Genomic DNA, 16,744 nt, shown 5'->3' on the forward strand with positions numbered 1-16,744 from the left:
CTGATGAAGCAAGAGCTGCAGCGAGAGAAGATGTCTTCTTCCTGTGAGCGGGAATTTCGAGAGCGGTCCCTGAAGATGACGAATGAGCTGGAGCCTGGAGATGAGGAGCTGAGCCGCCTGAAGGAGGAGAATGAGAGGCTCCGCTCCCTGACCTTCAGCCTGGTGGGTCCTGGGGCCTCCAAGGGTCAGCTTCCTGCCCTGGTCCCCACAAGATTCAGCTTCCTTCCCTGGTGGCCAGCGGGGAGTGTCCTTGACCTTGGCCTGTGGCCTCCAGACTGTGGGATTTCTGACAAGTGGTTCTATTGAGGTGTGGCTAAGACCTGGGTGAGATGAAACCTAGTGACTCATCTCCATGGCTCCTTCTCGCATCCCTCATTCCCACTCTTCCCAGCCCCCAAATGTTAGCAGAATTGATAGCTGTTGCACACATATTCGAAAGTCTTACTAAGCTGGTTTGCTGCTGCCCTGTTGTTCGGAATAGACGAGGCTGATTATAATTGATGGAATTAGCTTAAGGTTGTGGGAGCAGGGCAACGTTTCTGCCTGCAAAATATTCTGGCACCCTGCCCACGCAGGCATGGGGGAGTGGGGAATGGTAGGATGCAGAGAAGTTAGTGATGCCAAAGCCCTGGAATTATGCAAGCCCTCTGCCTCTCCTCTCCAGTCCCTTTCAATCAATAAATATCTATTTTTTGAACTAGTCCTTCAATAGACGTTCAGGGGTGTGGGGCAGGCCGCCGCCTGGCACTGCCACCCCATGGCCTGAACTGTGCCATCACTCATAAAAGTGAGCGTGAGCGGGGAATGACCCACCCGTTGGTGTTCCGCCTCCTGGAAGCTCTGCTTGTGGATTTGTTGAAGGAGCAGCCTGAAGCTGCCTAAACAGTGGAGGTGCTATGCTACCCTCAGAGGCTTTCAGCTTCCTGTACTTTGTTTCCTAGCCATGCACACGTGGAGCTGAAATGCATGTTCTCCATTTTAACTGCTGACCTTGCCTTTTTTCCTGCCTGATGTGCGGTAATAAGGCTAAATCTGCCCACACACCACCATCCTTGAAGCTTCCAGCCTCCTATCCTTGGGACGAGATGATGGGGATGCTTCCCCAGGGGCAGGCCTTTGGGGAGGTCAGGGTCCCTGGGCTGACCTCTCTTTGCACCAGGCGGAGAAGGACATTCTGGAGCAGAACCTGGATGAGGCCCTGGAGAGCAGGCAGGAGCTGGTGAACCGCATCCACTCTCTGAGGGAGCGGGCCATGGCCGCTGAGAGACAGCGAAAGCAGGTGACCCTTCTGGGCCGTGTTTAGGGGCCGGGCTGCCTGGGTGAGGAAGGAGATTCTTTAATCCACACTGAGCTTAAGACCAGCTTTGCCTAACGAATGCATGGGCCTGTTCGTTGATTCCTTTGTCAAAACTAGATTGGGCACCAACTCACAGTCAAAGACTAGAGGTCACGTCTACTTTGTGGGGTGGGGAGAAAACATGTCAGGCAAACAAGTGATTAGAACACAGAGTGATTTCAAGTGCATAGGGGCCCCAGGGTGAGAGCCAGGGATTTCTTTAGTTGCTATAAAAGGCAAGGGGAGGATGAGAGAAAGGAGACAGTGGAAGAGAATGAGGCAGGTAGAGGGAAAATATTTATGCATTTTGGGACATGGAATAAACAAAACACAAATAGACATGCAGCACCCATGCATATTTTGATGACCAAATTAAAATATAATCAACACCGCAACTCTGTAGATGCACGTGGAATCCAGCACTTAAGAAATGAGCGTGAATTCACCTTATTTCCCCTCTAGAACCGCCCCCCTCCCTCTCCTCGAGGCTCCCCCACCACCCATCCTCAGCCCCGCCCTCACAGCCGCTGACCTTCATGGGCCATGTTTGTCCCCCTCCGTTCAGTACTGGGAAGAGAAGGAGCAGACCCTGCTCCAGTTCCAGAAAACCAAGGTGGACTGCGAAATGTACAGGGAGAAGATGAACGTCCTGAAGAGCCAAGTGGTCGAGCTGCAGAAGGAGCGGGACCAGGTACCGGGGAGAGGCAAGGGGCCGGCCGGGGTGACGGGCTGAGGGGCTCCGAGAACAGTGCTGCGCCGGCGGAGTCTCGGGAGGTCGGGAGGCTCGGGAAGGCCCCGCCCCTCTGGGTGTGGCCGAGGGCTGGCCGGCCGGGTCACCGCCCTCGATGGCAGCAGGTTCCAGACTCGGGATGTCTCTCCCGATCCCTGGGAGGTTTCTTGACTCCCCTTGACTGTCATCTCCTGACATGCCTGCTGTACAGCGTCCTCCCTCCTTTCACTCTTAACAGGGCGTGTTTGTGTGCACCCCACCTATTGGGTGTTACTAGAACTACACACGTGAGCTGTAAATGGTGGTAAGCTGCAGAATGAGCTGTGTACGGTGCGCACAGGGGAAGTCCAGGATAACCGCGGGCCAGAAACGGGGGGCTTTCTCTAGCTGGACTTCTGCGTGGTGGCGGCACAGCCTCTTTATCCTCTGGGCGTCGATCCGCTCTATCTCGGCTCGCAGGCCTACTCAGCAAGGGATGGATCCCAGATGGAGATTTCTCAGAACCTGGCAGAGAAGGACGCACTCCGCAGGAAGGTGTTTGAGCTGACAGACCAGGTCTGCGAACTGCGCCAGCAGGTCCAGCGGCTACAAGTGCAGGCCGAGTCGCTGCCAGGGGTGAGCTCTGCTGCTGCTCAGGTGAGGCGGGTGGGGGGGGGGGCGGGGGGGGATGCAGGGTGTGCTCGGGGTGGGACCGAGCCGGCCACACGGGCCCTGCTGGCACCACCGGATTCAGCTCCATCCACCACGCTGGCTCCCGTGAGCAGACAGTGTGGTCAGAGGTTGAAGGTACCCAGCTGGGCAGGCTGAGTCTCCTTCTGCATTTCCTTTTATGGTAATACTATGCACGTCATAGAAGGGGTAGCTTAGTGGAAGGTTCTGGAGTCTGTAATGTGTGGTGTTTGATGAAGAAAGAAGGCAGCATATGAAGCTGTGCAGGCAGCCACTTGCTCTGGTGGATGATGCCTTCCTGGGATGCTTGAAAGTCAACTATCTGAGAGCTGAGTGATAGACCTGGAGGGAGCTATGTTCTCAAAGAACTAAAATTACTGTAAAACCTCTAATTATGGTCTTGCTGGCAGCTCCAGGTCCAAGGCACCCTGGTGGGTGGGCAAGACTCTTCAGAGGTGCCCAGGGACCTGGGTGAGGCACAACCAGACCCTCCCCTCCCTATGCAGGGGCCCTAGCCCTTCTTTCCTACCCACTTACCACATCAAACATGTTCAAAAAATATACATATGTATTGAAAAAAGACTGATGGACAGACAAACTGCTAGCTGTTCTATTTCTGAGTGTGGGAGGACGGGTCAATTTTATTTTCTTCTCTAATCAGCCTGTTCCTCCCCACCAATATTCTTTGCGGAGTATGTTTAGATATATTATACATATAGTATGTATTATTTGTATAACCAGGAAAAAATAACAGATATTATCCAAAAGGAATAAAATGCAGTCACCAAGCTGGTTGCTGCATGTCCCCTTGGTGGCCAGTTCCCACAGTGCTGGGTGTCCCAGGCTGGGAGGAGGGGACATAAATGTTTTGCCTTGAAGCCAATGAAAGGAAACCACTCAGGAGGCTGGAGACAGGGGTTGGGACTTGGTAGAAACCCCAAGAGCAACCAAAGGACGTTTCCTGAATTAACCAGCCTATCTGGGTCTTTGGCAGCCCAAGCAGGAGGCGGGAGCCAGGGAGCCCTGTCCGAAGAGGAAGCAGCGGCTGGTGCGCATGTTTGCCCTCTGCCCGTGGGACGACAGTGACGGCAGCTCCTCTGAGGTATGCCAGTTCCTCTGCCACTGCTGGGACCAGACCAGGTGCACCCTCGTCTATCGGGACGGAAGAGGGTCTGGCACATAGTAGATGCTACAGAAATGCTTCTTAAGTGAACCGAGGGGCTACACCTGGATCTACACATTTCACCTGCATTCTCCAATGCCACACTCTGCATCTTGCATGTTTACACCCCGTCAGCGTGTGACCCTCACTAGCCAGTAATTTGGCCTCTCTGGGGCTCAGTTGCTTTATATGTAAAGTGGGACAACGCTACCCACCGTGTAGATTTAGCGTAAGAACTAAGCAATATAAAATATAGAAGGTAGGTAATAGAGTGCCCAGCACATAGTAGGTGCTCAATTAATGTGGCCTGGCTCTTTGCTCCTCCCTCCCTTCCCTCTTGCCTCCTCTGCCCTGTCAGTGGGAGGCTGTGGTTTATCATCATTATACTCTTTACACAGTATGGCAGCAGGAGAGGTGTCCCGGGCGTCCCTGTGACAGCCCCGTGGTGACTTCTGCCCCGTCCTCCTCCAGTCTCAGCTCTGGTCTGACCTGAGCGCCACGTCCAGCCGAGAGCTGGTGGATAGCTTCCACTCCAGCAGCCCTGTGCCTCCCAGCCAGCAGTTCCTGTACAAGCGGGCCACAGAGGACTTCTGGGAAGACCCCTCGTCTTTCAGGTAGAGAGGGGCTGGTAAAGGGATCGGATGACTCCAGCCCCCTGGCAGCTCACTGGGACATTGGCTTCCATCTTCTTATGTTTTTCAGTGGCTGCCCCAAAACCCTGGAGGTGGACCAGGGAGGCTCCCTGGGTGCTAAGAAGGGTGATGCAGATTTGGATTACGAGATTGTAGACAGGGCAGGTGAGCATACCCCCCAACCTCTGCAGCCACCCCACCACCCCTGGGCTGGGCTGGCAGAGCCAGGCGGGGAAGTGAAGACAGGGATCTTAGGGAGGTAGATGAGACACCCCAGTTTCTGTCCAGGGGATGGGCAGAGAGAAGCGAACTTGACTACTGCCCTGCTCTGAGCCTCTGGGAAAATCCAGACTACCTGGCAGTTCAAACCAGTGTCCAGATGTGCCGTGCTTACTGGACGTCCTTTTGTTTTCACCTGGAGGCTAAGGGAGTTGCATTCGCCTCCACATCCAGCTTGGCATAAATGTTCAGACAGCTCCAGACACACACCTCGTCTCTCTGTCCCTCCCTGCTCCGACCCATGGACACTTGGGCCTCCCAGTGATCTCAGAGGACAACAGGCTTCCATCCTCATTGTTCCTGGCCGAGGCACCTGCTAGGAACATTTCTCCTGGGTGTTGGCACCTGAGACATTCCCATTTCTCCTGTGGCTTATTCCTCATATTTGTCACTTAACTGGTCCTCCCTCCTTCTCAAGACACAGACCCCTCAGGGGCAGCCTCCTTACTTTGCCAGCACTGCACATCTGCCTCCAGCCTTGGGCCTTGCACACAGTAGGTGCTTAGCACCCTCTAGATTTCATCCTACGGCCACCAAGGGGCGCGCGTACCCCACGCTGTTCTGCCTAGCGGCACCTTTAGGACAGATGGCCCCAGGCTTTCTGTGGGTCACATGACCAGAAACCTTGCCTTTTGCAAATTCATTGCCATTTTTATTTATAACGGTGATCAACTGAGAGGATCCACCCCAGGTATAACCAACTGGGATGTAAGAGCACGAACAGGAAAGAGTCATTGCTCTTTTTTTTTTTTCCTTTTGTCATTATTCTGCATAATGTCCTGGTTCATATAACTTTAGTGGAATTGACTTCAAATACATCAGGAGTGTATAATTTCACTTGGCTTTGAATGTAAACGCAAGTGGCTGTTTGCCTGTGAGCTGGGCACAGGCTGCCTGCAGCCAGCAACTCTTAGCTCTCTGTTGGCCCTCTGGTTCTTGTGAGAGGCTCAGGAGGTGAGAAGGGCAGCCTCACCTGGGCTGGGGGCGGTGTGCCATCTGCCTCACAGGACACATATAAAATACAGGCCTTGGAGAGACTCTGGGGACATCTAGTCCTAGGAGATTGTCAACTCAGAGGCCTGCCATGGCCAGCTGGTCAGCAGCGTGGCCTGGGGAGACAGGAGGCAGCCGATGGCCAGTGCCGGCGATGGCTGCCACACAGAAATACACAGCCAGGGTTATGCCAGATTTGATTTCTCAAGTGAAGCCAGAAATCCAGATTCCAGATTCCCTATCTTGTAAAATGCTAGCAACTCATTCAAGGATTGCAAAAGGACACAATGTAGGTTAAACTCTCGCAGATGCAGCTCTCCACCAGCTACTCCTATTTTAGGGGAGGTGAATCAAGGTTCTACGCATCAAGGAAGGGAGGGGCAAGAGAAGGTTCAGCCTCAGCAAAAGACAGAACAGGTAGGGGTGCCTGTGGTGGTGGCACTGAGGTTGCACGGGTGAGCCAAAGCTCCTTCAGAAGGGGGGTGACCTTGAGGGGTAGGCTGGCTCGAGGCCTAAGCCCGTAGCTTCCTCCTAGACCTCCCTGAGTCCGAGAACATCCTGCAGCTGTCTTCTGGGGGCCTCCACCTCGCCGCCAGGTGAGCAGAGGGCAGGGGCCAGGGCCAGCAGGTGGCAGAGCAGAGTGAGGACTGTGTCCCCACTACCAGCCTTTCTGAGGCCAGGGAAGGAGAATTCCAGAGCGATGGGACTAGAGGGGGCAGATGGGGAGATGGCCTGGCCCGACCTCTTGCTCTAGGATGCATGAGCTCTGTCCCCTCCCTTTCTGCAACAGTGTCCCGGTGAGGCGGAGGCCAGCCCGCAAGATCCTGAGCCAGGTCACGGTGCTGGCCTTCCGGGGGACGCGCTGCTGGAGCAGATAAGCGTTATTGGCGGGAACCTCACAGGCATCTACATTCATCGGGTCACCCCGGGCTCCGCAGCAGACGAGATGGCCTTGTGCCCCGGCACCCAGATTGTGATGGTGAGTGCGGCACCAACCCTCGAGCCCCCAGGATCCTCTCAGGGGTGGGGTCAGTGGGAGGGGCAGGTAACCCAGGAAGCCACAGATTCAACTTGACAAAGATGTATTATTGGATAGGCCCACACTCCTTCTTGGGCTGATGTAAAGCAGAGTGTCACACGTGTTTAGAGGAGAGTCCTGGTGATTCTCATCAAAACCCTGCACCCTTCTCCACCTTGACGTCCTTGAACTCTGGAGGGTGAGCCTGTGAGCTGTTGTAGTCTGGACTATGCACCAGTTGAGAAGGCTTTGGGGATGCGGCAGTCTTGACCCAGGGATCTTCTGATATAGGCTACATAAGATTCTGATGTGGGGCTTTTTTTTTTTTTTTTTTTACTGTAATGATCTTATCGTTACTGTGTGTGTATGTGGTAAAATACGCATTATAAAATTCACCATTTTAACCATTGGGGGCATCTAAAATTTTTTTTTACTGTAAAATATTCATTAAACTGCAAAAACCATAAATGTACAACTGAATTATTATTAAGTGAACATATGGGCAGGGAGGTGACTTTGATGTAGCCTAAAAGCAGAATTATTAAACATTAGGCCCTTTAAGAATAGCAAAAGGGCTTCCCTGGTGGTTCAGTTGTTGGGGGTCTGCCTGCCGATGCAGAGGACACGGGTTCCTTCCCCGGTCCAGGAAAATCCCACATGCCGCGGAGCGGCTGGGCCCATGCGCCATGGCCGCTGAGCCTGCGCGTCCGGAGCCTGTGCTCTGTCTGCAACTGGAGAGGCCACAGCAGTGAGAGGCCCCTGTACCGCAAAAGAAAAAAAAAAAAAATAAGCAAGAAATTCTCGAAACAGGTGTCACTCATTCCTCCCAGGGTAGGGGGGCGGGTAGGGAGTGAAGGCAAGTGCTGAGAGGGAGAGGGAGGGGCTGAGCCCTCAGTCAGGAGTCCCTCGGGCCCCATGGCTTCTCTCTCGCTGTCTGTGTGCTGAGCTGAGTTCTCATGTGTCTCGAATGATCACACACAGAGCTCCTGATGTAAGCATCAGTCCACCCAAGATGAAAGCCCTTCGTCACACTTCTAACAGTCCTCGTGAGATTCTCAGTTATCAGCTCATGTTGTGGTTAAGGCAACGGATCCCCTTTATGAGACAGTCCTGATATCCAAATGGGGCCAATTCAGTTCTAATAGCGTTAAAAACATCTCATTTTTTTTCTTATTATAAAAATATCTACTCTCCTAAATCAAAACAACACCGGGAATAAATGAATGGCTGAGAGCCCTGTTGATTTCACAGCTCAGCAGCTGCTCATCGCCCTCATCCAGGACATGGCTCATCAGAGCACCATGGCCCACAAGGTGAGGACCAGTCAGCCCAGGTCCTAGATGCAGGGTCCCGCTCGGGTGGGCCCTGCCTCTCTCTCCCAGCTCACATCATCTGGAGGGAGGGGCCCAATCAACCCCTCCTTCCACCCAGAGGGTCCCAGCCCCACCTGGCATGGGCTGGAAGACAGGTGGGTACTGGCTGAGGGTCCCAGGTGGAAAGTGTAGGCTGCTAACCTGAGGGAGGTGACACGGCGTGTTTCTCCCCTGGGCCCTCGAAACCTTCACCTGGGTCTGCGTGCCACCCAGCCTGCAAGCTCCTCTACTGCGTGCAGATACGTCATGTATGCTCTCTCCGTCTTGCTCCCTCCATCACCCCATTTGCCTACCATCTGGCCCCCATCCTTATTCCCCACTGAGACCAGGCACTGTTGGGTTCTCCCGACATAGAGCACTCAGCGGTCCCTGAGCAAGGCGCTAGGGCAGCCCCCTGGATCATGGCAGGGCCAGGCCGGGGGTTCCCTACTCTTCCCTCTTGCTTCCCACGGATGCCCTGCTCGGGAAGGGGGCTGGGGGGCTCAGCCTGAGGACCCTCTCCTGCCACCCTCTGTCACCTACCCCCTGGCATGGGGCCTGGGCCTGCTGGCTGTTCAGCAGGCACAGCCTGGGAGTCCAGGGACCACCCTGGATTTGCCGACGGGGGGCTGGTGCCAGCCCCCCAGCCCCGTGGGACGTCCCTTCTGCCTCGTCCAGCAGCCTTCTGGGGGAGCCCAGAAGCTGGTCCGCATCGTCGGTATGGACAGAACCAAGGCCAGCCCTCTGTGGTCATCCTTTGATGGGGGCCAGTTGGACCCAAGCCAGGTAGAAGGTGAGGCGGGTGGAGCTGGTGGAGGGTCTTTGGAGGCTGCTGTGGTTGGTGAGCTGGGTCAGGGTGATGCCACTCATCTAGGCCAGAATCTGTCTTTAAGAACCATAACTGACGTCTACCTGCCCTTCTGGAGAGCAGCTGAGCTACACACCTTTAATGTCCTTTAACTGACACTCCTACTTCTGTAACCTGCCTCAATAAGACTGTCCGAAGCCACTGGTACAGTCATCTGGACAGCAGTCCTTTTAGAATATTAAAGTCTGAACACTCTCCAAATGCCCAACACTGCACAAACCAGTGGACCCTCAGACAACTGCTGAGTGACTGCTGTGGGCATGAGGCCGTGACAGAGGCCGGCACAGCACAGACCCCTGAGCAGGTAAAACTGTGCAACGAGATAAGCAGAAGTGAACTTGGAGAAAGGTAAATCGTTTTGAGTTTATTTTCTTCTTGAAAAGTGTTTTGAGTGCCTAATATAACCTAAATGACCAGGAGAGGAGATCAGGGACCAGAGAGGGAGGGAAGGACTGGGATCACGTGTCCCTTGAGGCTGAGGGAGAAGACACAGGAAGCTTCCAGATTGTTTGCAAGGATGAACATGGTTTCTCTATCCTCCCTGTGAGCCAAACAAGGAAAAGGTTTTAAACTGCAGCCTATGAAGCTGATCCTAGAGAAGCACAGGGAATCTAATCAACAGGTACAAAGCAATCAGCCGGGGCAGGTGTGGAGGGCGTGGTGCGTTGTGTGCGAGCCCAGCGTGCCCTGTGTTACTTACTGCAGGTGCCAGGGCTGCAGTGGCGAGCCAAACAGACACAGGCCTTCCTGGGAGTGGGGGGCTGCTGCAGCCTGGCGCCGGGCCCGCTCATGGCTCCCTCCTCCCACAGACCCCTCCACTGTGTGCTTCTGGGCCGAAAGCTACTTCACCCTGGTGCCCTACACCCTGGTGCACAGCCACAGGCCCAGCCGGCCCCGGCCAGTGCTCTTCGTGCCCGGGGTGGTCGGGAAGATCCTGATGGAGAAGCTGTGCCTCTTCCAAGGGTATAAGAAGTGCCCAGCAGGTACGCTGTCTCCTGGGAGTCCCACCTGACTGTCAGGTGGCAAGGAGAAGTATCTGCTTTCAGGAGGGCGGCACGACCAAAGGAGTGTCCTGGGGCTGCCAAAACAAAGGACCACAAACTGGCGGGGCGGGGGCCTTAAAACAGCAGAGATGTGTACTCTCACAGTTCTGAAGGCCGGAAGTCTGAAGTCAGGATGTCTTTGCAGGCTGCACTTCCTCCAAAGGCTCCAGGGGGAGTCCTTCCTGCCTTTTCCTGCTCTGGTGGCTGCTGGTGGCTTGTGACTGCATTACTCCCATCTCTGCCTCCTTGTCTGCGTGTCCCTCTGTCTTCATGTTACTTTCTTACAAGGAGCCAGTCATGGGATTTAAGGCCACCCTACTCCAGTGCGACCTCATCTTTACTAACCACATCTGCAAAGACCTTATTTCCAAATAAGGTCATGTTCTGACGTTTCAGATGAACATGGATTTGGGGGGTATGTTATTCCACCCAGTGCAGCTCTGCTGGCAGATAGGTTTGTACTTAACCGGAGTTAAACAACCAAAGGGCTCCATCCACCTGCCCAAAGCCACTCAGTGTAGGGCCGTGGAGATGAACTGGCCAGTGGGAATCTTGGGTCCCATTGGCCCTGCTCAGCAGGAAAGGTGGCTCAGCTGGTTGGAGAGTGGAGAGCAGGAGTTAGTTCCTTGGCTTTCTTCCATCCACCCATCACTGGTTGGTGGTTGCCTCAGAGAGTTAGGCTACAAGCTGAGAGTGAATAGGGCCCTGTCCTTCTCCCCTGGAGTTCACAGAGGGGACAGAGAGAAGCAAGTGTGGCCCACGCAGTTCCTCCAGTGAGCACCTGCTGTGTGCTAGGCTCTGTGCAGCGGGCTAGAGATAGAGTCCAAGAGGCCCTCAGGGTCTATTCTGCTCCTCTGGAGACAGACACCTAAAGACGTGGCAGACTGACCCATCTTAGCTCCACAAGTGATCCAGAGAGGGATTCTTTGGAGGGGGTGGGAGTGGGGCTGCAGTCTGACGGCAAGACAGGACAGGAGTTTGCGAGCAGAACCAGGAAGTCCAGGCTGAGGGAGCAGAGTGTACAAAGGCACTGAGGCACAGACGGCACCATGGGGAGGCAGCGGGTGCCCAGACGTGCCGTGTTACGTGGTAGGCAAGGGGACATGATCAGGCCCGATCTTTGAATCAGGCCCGTTTTCAAGTGGAATAGAAGACGGACTGGAGAAGGGCTTGGCTAGGGGCTGGGCCAGAGGTGGTACAGCAAAGCCACAGTGGGGAGAAGAGGGCAGCCCCAAGAGCTGTCTGCCAGCTGTCTGCAGGATCTGGTGATGCTTTGGAGGGTGGAGGCTAGCAGGAGGGCACGTGCAGTTCTCACTTGGGAGACTGGGTGCTATTCAGGAAGAAGGGAAAAGTCAGGGTGTGTGTTTTTTTTTTTTTTTTTTTTTGCGGTACGCGGGCCTCTCACTGCTGTGGCCTCTCCCGCTGCGGAGCACGGGCTCCAGACGCGCAGGCTCAGCGGCCATGGCTCACGGGCCCAGCCGCTCCGCGGCATGTGGGATCCTCCCGGACCGGGGCACGAACCTGCGTCCCCTGCATCGGCAGGCGGACTCTCAACCACTGCGCCACCAGGGAAGCCCCAGGGTGTGTTTTAACATGTTTATACAGGGCAGAAGTTCTCAGCCTGGGCACGACATTTAGGGCTGGATCATCCTCTGTTGTGGGCTCTCCTGTGCATCACAGATAAGCAACATGCCTGGACCTCAACCCATTGGATGCCAGGAGCATACCCCCTTCCCAGCAGTTGTGACAGTCAGAAATGTCTCCAGACATTGCCAAGTGCACCTTGGGGGTAAAATTGCTCCTGGTTGAGAACCACGGATTTAAGGGATTTCTGGATGTAAGAAGTTGCATATGTAAGTTCGGAGCTTGGGAAGTGATGGGAGAAGGGTTTATCTACATTTGTCCGTCTTTCCTTCTTTCCCTCCACTCTTCCCTCCACCCAACCTTCCATCCATCCACCCACATCCTGGCACTGGCTAGGCACCTGCTGTGTCCAATGGTTTCGGGTGAATGTACAGGGCATGGACTCTTCCAAGCAGGAAGAGCAGGGTCAGGTTTATAAAGAGGACACCCTAGGAAGAACTTGCCCCAGAGCTGGTGGGGGTCCGTGGGGGCAGACCCATGGGTGTTCAGCATGGGCTCCTGGGAGAGCGGCTGGGTGGGTGACATCCCCATCAACTGTCACCTTCAGCATACCTGAGCCAGGAGGAGTATGATGCCTCCAGCCAGAGAGGGAACATCATCCAGGAGAGGGAGGCACCTGGTGGTCGCTACTGTGTCACCTGCAGAGCAGTCGAGTCCCTCATGGGAAAGGTAAGGGGTGGGGTAGGGGCTGTGAGGAACTCCATCTTCAGATAACAGCAGTGGGAAAAGGAAAGGCCAACCTCCAGGGCCCCTGGACACCCCAGGTTGGTGCTCATCTTGTCTCTGGCTCCATCATGGAAAGACCAAACCCCGTTTCTGCCATTTGGTGTCCACATGACCTCAGGCGGGACTTTTAACTTCCCTGAGCCTGTTTCCTCAACACAGGAGATGTTTAATAAACATTTGCTAAATTAGTAAAGTGGAGATAACACTCCATGTTTTAAGACTCAAACAAATATATGAAAAGAAGCTTACTGTGAACTATAAAGTTTTGTGTTGATACAAAGCAGCCAGGAACAGCTGTGAGTCAGAGGCACAATGGCCCCCATCCTTCACAACCCCAGAGGTAGATGGAGCCATCCAACTCCTAGGATTTGAGCTCTACGCAGTCTCCCTCAATCCCGATGGCCTCTGATTTCTAGATTTCCCAGGCAAAAAATCAAACGGATGGAAACTTTCAAAACTGTACAGCCAGCACGCTCATATACAAAAGGGCATTCCTGAATTCTTCTCCCCACCTCCTTTACAAACTTCAGTCTTGCCTGTACCCTTCTCTCCCTTCTCTCAGCGTCACTCCTGGGTGTGGGCTCCGCTCGCTTCCTCTAAGGCTGAGGCTCACTTCCCTCCCCTCTCCCCCCAGAACACCCACGCCCTCCTGGATGTCCAGCTGGACAGTGTCCGCGTCCTGCACAAGATGGAGATCTTCCCCATCATTATCCACATCTCCATCAATGAGAAGGTGGCAAAGAAATTCAAGTAGGTGTACACCTGGGGGCTGGTGGTGAGGTTTGAATGGGCACCAGAACTCCCCATAAGGCCCATGGCGACCACATCCAGAGCCCGTGATGGGGTTTCCAGGATCTCACCTCGTGCCAGCCTTGGAAGTGTCACAGGGCAGTTCCCCTAAAACATCCAGGATAGAGGTCCTGCAGCCCACCCCCGGGGAGCAGCCCAGAGGACAGTAAGGTGAGACCCTAGAACCTGACTGACCTCGGCTGAGGCCACATGTTTCCTGGGGTAGAGTTAACAGTCCATCTGTGTTAGGTAAGGACAGAGACTGAAAAACACTACTTGGTCCATGGCTGGGACAAGCCCAGATATCCTGCTGCCCCCTTTATAATTTGAGAACCGAAGTTATAAACTAGATGTGCCACCCCACCCCACCACCTCCGTTAGTGCAATGTCATTTAGGGCCCCAGTCACATCTGCTTCACAAGGCACTGGGTCCCCTCGAAGCAGGCCATCTGTGTCTAGGGGCATCTGTTGCATCATCGGTCCATCCAGGTCCCTAGAATTCCAAGCCGGCGGCTGATTTCTGGGGCTCCGTGCTGGGAGGCTAGTGCAAGGCTCTCCCTGAGCCACCCTCCCACCTCCGGCTCTGGCAGGAAGGCTCTGCAGCAGCTCGGCACCGCAGAGAACCAGCTCCTGGAGGCTGCCAGGCAAGAGGAGGGTGAGCTGGATGAAGTGCCCTGTCTGTACAGCAGCCTGGCCCCCGACAGCTGGAGCGACCTGCATGCCCTGCTCGGCTGTGTCCGCCTGGCCATTGCAGATGAGCAGAAGAAGGTTGTGTGGACAGAGTAGAGGCCTTGCTGATGGCCCCTGTGTCATAAACAAATTCAGAAAATGAACTTGGTATATTTTACTAAAATAAAAAGCTTTTACAACGCTCTGGCCTGTGGCTTCCCCACCATGTCCTCCAGGATGGAGTTGATGGGGGTGGGAAGGGTGATGGGAGCCCATCCACTTGAAGGAGAATGCCCCCCTTCTGGGTTTTCCAGGCAGGCGGAGGCAGGGCAGGTCTGGAGCATTCCATGAGTACTGTCTGTGCTACAGACTTGTGTTCACCCAAACAGAATTCACCCAACCAGAGGATGGGGTGGTTTCAGGCCTTGAGCGGAGACATCTTCATCCTTGGACACTCTCAAAAAGAAGGGCAAGCTCTGCCCATACAGACCCCAGGATGAAACTCGTCACTTAGGGAGCCTGCCAAGAATCAGTGGTCTCATGGAAACCCAGCCCGGGGCTCAGGAGCCTGACTGTGAACAAAGTGAAGGAAGAAGACAAGCCCAAGTTTCCTTCAAAGGCTCCCTCCAGACCAGGACTGACAAACAGACACTGTCCCCTCATTGAGTGCAGTTTGCACTCACCCACCACCCTCGTGGCACACAGAATCCCATCTCCTCTCAGGTGAAGGGCACAAGAACGTCTGTGGGTTCCAGAGAACCAAGAGGGACTGAAGCCCCATGTCCCAGACCCTTCTTCCTGCTGTTCCCCAGACCATCTTCACCTTGTCACAGGTTGGGGACCCTGCACCATCCTGGGGACCCCCCAGGGAATTCTTGTGCCAGGACACAGCTCAGACACAGGACAGCGGTCCCCCACTGTGGGGGTGGGGAGGGCCTCACAGTTCGTTGTGCAGTGGCCTGCACTGGGGAGAGAGCTTCTCCTCTAGCACCCCACTGGGAGCACATACCCAGGGGTCGTGGGTCTCCCACTGCCACTTAACCAGTTGGGTCTGAAGCAGTTCCAGAACCTGGGCATAGCGGGGGTCAGTGGCCAGGTTCTGGGTCTCGTGGGGGTCCTGGCTCCTGTCAAAGAGCTCCCAGCGTTCCCGGTAGTAGTAGTGATGCAGGTCCTTGTACCAGCCCGTGGGCCGGCCGGCTGTGGTGCGATTCAGGAGGTCCTGGAAGGTTGGCGAGACGTAGAAGTCCTGGTCAATGGGAAAGGGCATCTTGAAGTGGAGGTTGTGCACAAGGTGGAAGTTCTGGTGGTGCACGGAGCGCATGGGGTAGGACATGGTGACTTCATGGTGGCTCTGGCTGCCAAAAACCGTGGTCCAAAGAGGCTCCGCCTCCAGCGCCGGGAGGAGGGACCGCCCAGTGAGCTGGACAGTCTTTGAGCCAAAGATGGCATAGCTGGGGTAGGGGATAGAGAACCAATCCAAGATGGTGGGCGTGAGATCTGGAAAGGAGATGACATCTCAGTAGGGCGGGCCCTCCAGGGCACCAGACCCACCCCCGTGGAAGGGCTGAATCCAGGCCACTCTGGAAGCTGGTGGGCCACCCTGCACATCAAATCACCAACAGGAAAAAGCTACTACAGGCCAACCCGTCACTGCTGCGTCACCCTCTGGGCCGTCATGCTTTCAATGCCATGACAAGAGCCCCCAACTTGGTGATACCCAGGATCCTTCTAAAATCCTTCAGACTAGCGAGGAAGCCCCCACACAGGGGCCTATTCCTGTTCTGTGCTGTGGCCAGAACGCTTCCTGACCTTGGGGCCAAAGGGAGATGTGAGCCCTGAGCCCACAGGGGCCCAAGCATGCTGCTGCCCTGACCCCTCAACGTGGGGTCAAGGGGCATCAATTATCACCTGGGAATTTGTCACAAATGCAAATTTTGGGGCATCACCCCAGACCTACTGAATCAGACAGTCTGGGGTGGGATATCTGGATACTAGCAAGTGCGCCAGGTGATCGATGCTCACCAGTGGGCCAGTGGAAAAATGACTGGCTTGAAGCCAGTGAGACCCAAACTGGAATCCAAGCTTGGTGCTTACAAGCTGTGTGACCTTGGGCTCCTAACTTCATGTCTCTGAGCCTCATTTCTATATCTGTAGAATGGGGCTGACCATCCCTTCCTCACTGAGGTGATGTGGCAACCGCATAAGGTAGTGGGTGAGGAGCTACGTCTGGTCTGGTCGTGGTGGTCCCACTAAATGTCCTCTTCCTCCTCCGTTCCCCCTCCTCGACCCCTGCTGCATGGAATGCAGAGTCATACCTAGGAGGCTCACGTAGGCCTCGCTGACCTGGCCCCAGCGTTTTGGGTGCTCTGGGGATGACACCAGCATGGGCTCAGCAGTGCCCGGCCAGTAGAGGTTGGTCCTGCCGCTGGGGAAGGGGATACCATTGTCGGATGTGAAGATCACCAGGGTGTCATTCAGGACACCCGCCCCACGCAGCTCCTGGAGCACGAGTCCAATCCCTGCAGGGTGTGGAGGGGATAGCAGAGCTCAGCCGCAGGCAGATGCGCAGTTGTGGGAATGCGTGTGCACTAAAGCATTTCTTCATCCGGCTGCTGAACCCTGCACCATCTTTTCCTTCAATCACCCCGGCCCTCCTTGCCACCAGCCAGGCCTCCCGCCCAGCACTCTGCCCAGGGCCCTGTCCTGGAGCAGTACTTGCATGGCCTCCACCTGAGTGCACCCCTCCAGGACACTGGCCAACCTTGGCAGTTCCGTGTCACCCCTATGCAGCTGCTACCTGCCATGCAGTGGTTTCTGTGTTTCCTGGAATCTCC

General features: G+C 55.1%; 2 protein-coding genes across 2 annotated transcripts in view; one reads left to right on the forward strand and one right to left on the reverse strand.

The window, feature by feature from the left end:
- CARD14 (caspase recruitment domain family member 14) lies at positions 1 to 14,111 on the forward strand. The gene is given in 16 exon segments (XM_060291225.1): positions 1 to 162; positions 1,160 to 1,279; positions 1,902 to 2,027; positions 2,526 to 2,702; positions 3,730 to 3,837; positions 4,369 to 4,511; positions 4,600 to 4,694; positions 6,337 to 6,397; positions 6,592 to 6,650; positions 6,653 to 6,784; positions 8,071 to 8,132; positions 8,850 to 8,973; positions 9,849 to 10,022; positions 12,274 to 12,395; positions 13,087 to 13,202; positions 13,832 to 14,111. Coding segments are annotated over 16 exon segments (1,974 nt in total). The 5' UTR covers positions 1 to 3; the 3' UTR covers positions 14,028 to 14,111.
- The window catches only part of SGSH (N-sulfoglucosamine sulfohydrolase), an 8,028-nt gene continuing 4,973 nt past the window's right edge, over positions 13,690 to 16,744 (reverse strand). Inside the window, exons 7-8 of the mRNA XM_030837921.3 lie at positions 16,226 to 16,429; positions 13,690 to 15,407 (exon numbers count right to left, since the gene is read on the reverse strand). Coding sequence (XP_030693781.1) covers positions 14,848 to 15,407; positions 16,226 to 16,429 — 764 coding nt within the window. The 3' untranslated portion in view covers positions 13,690 to 14,847. The remainder of the gene's footprint in view (positions 15,408 to 16,225; positions 16,430 to 16,744) is intronic.

Source organism: Globicephala melas, chromosome 20, assembly GCF_963455315.2.
Source record: "Globicephala melas chromosome 20, mGloMel1.2, whole genome shotgun sequence".
Classification (NCBI taxonomy): domain Eukaryota; kingdom Metazoa; phylum Chordata; class Mammalia; order Artiodactyla; family Delphinidae; genus Globicephala; species Globicephala melas.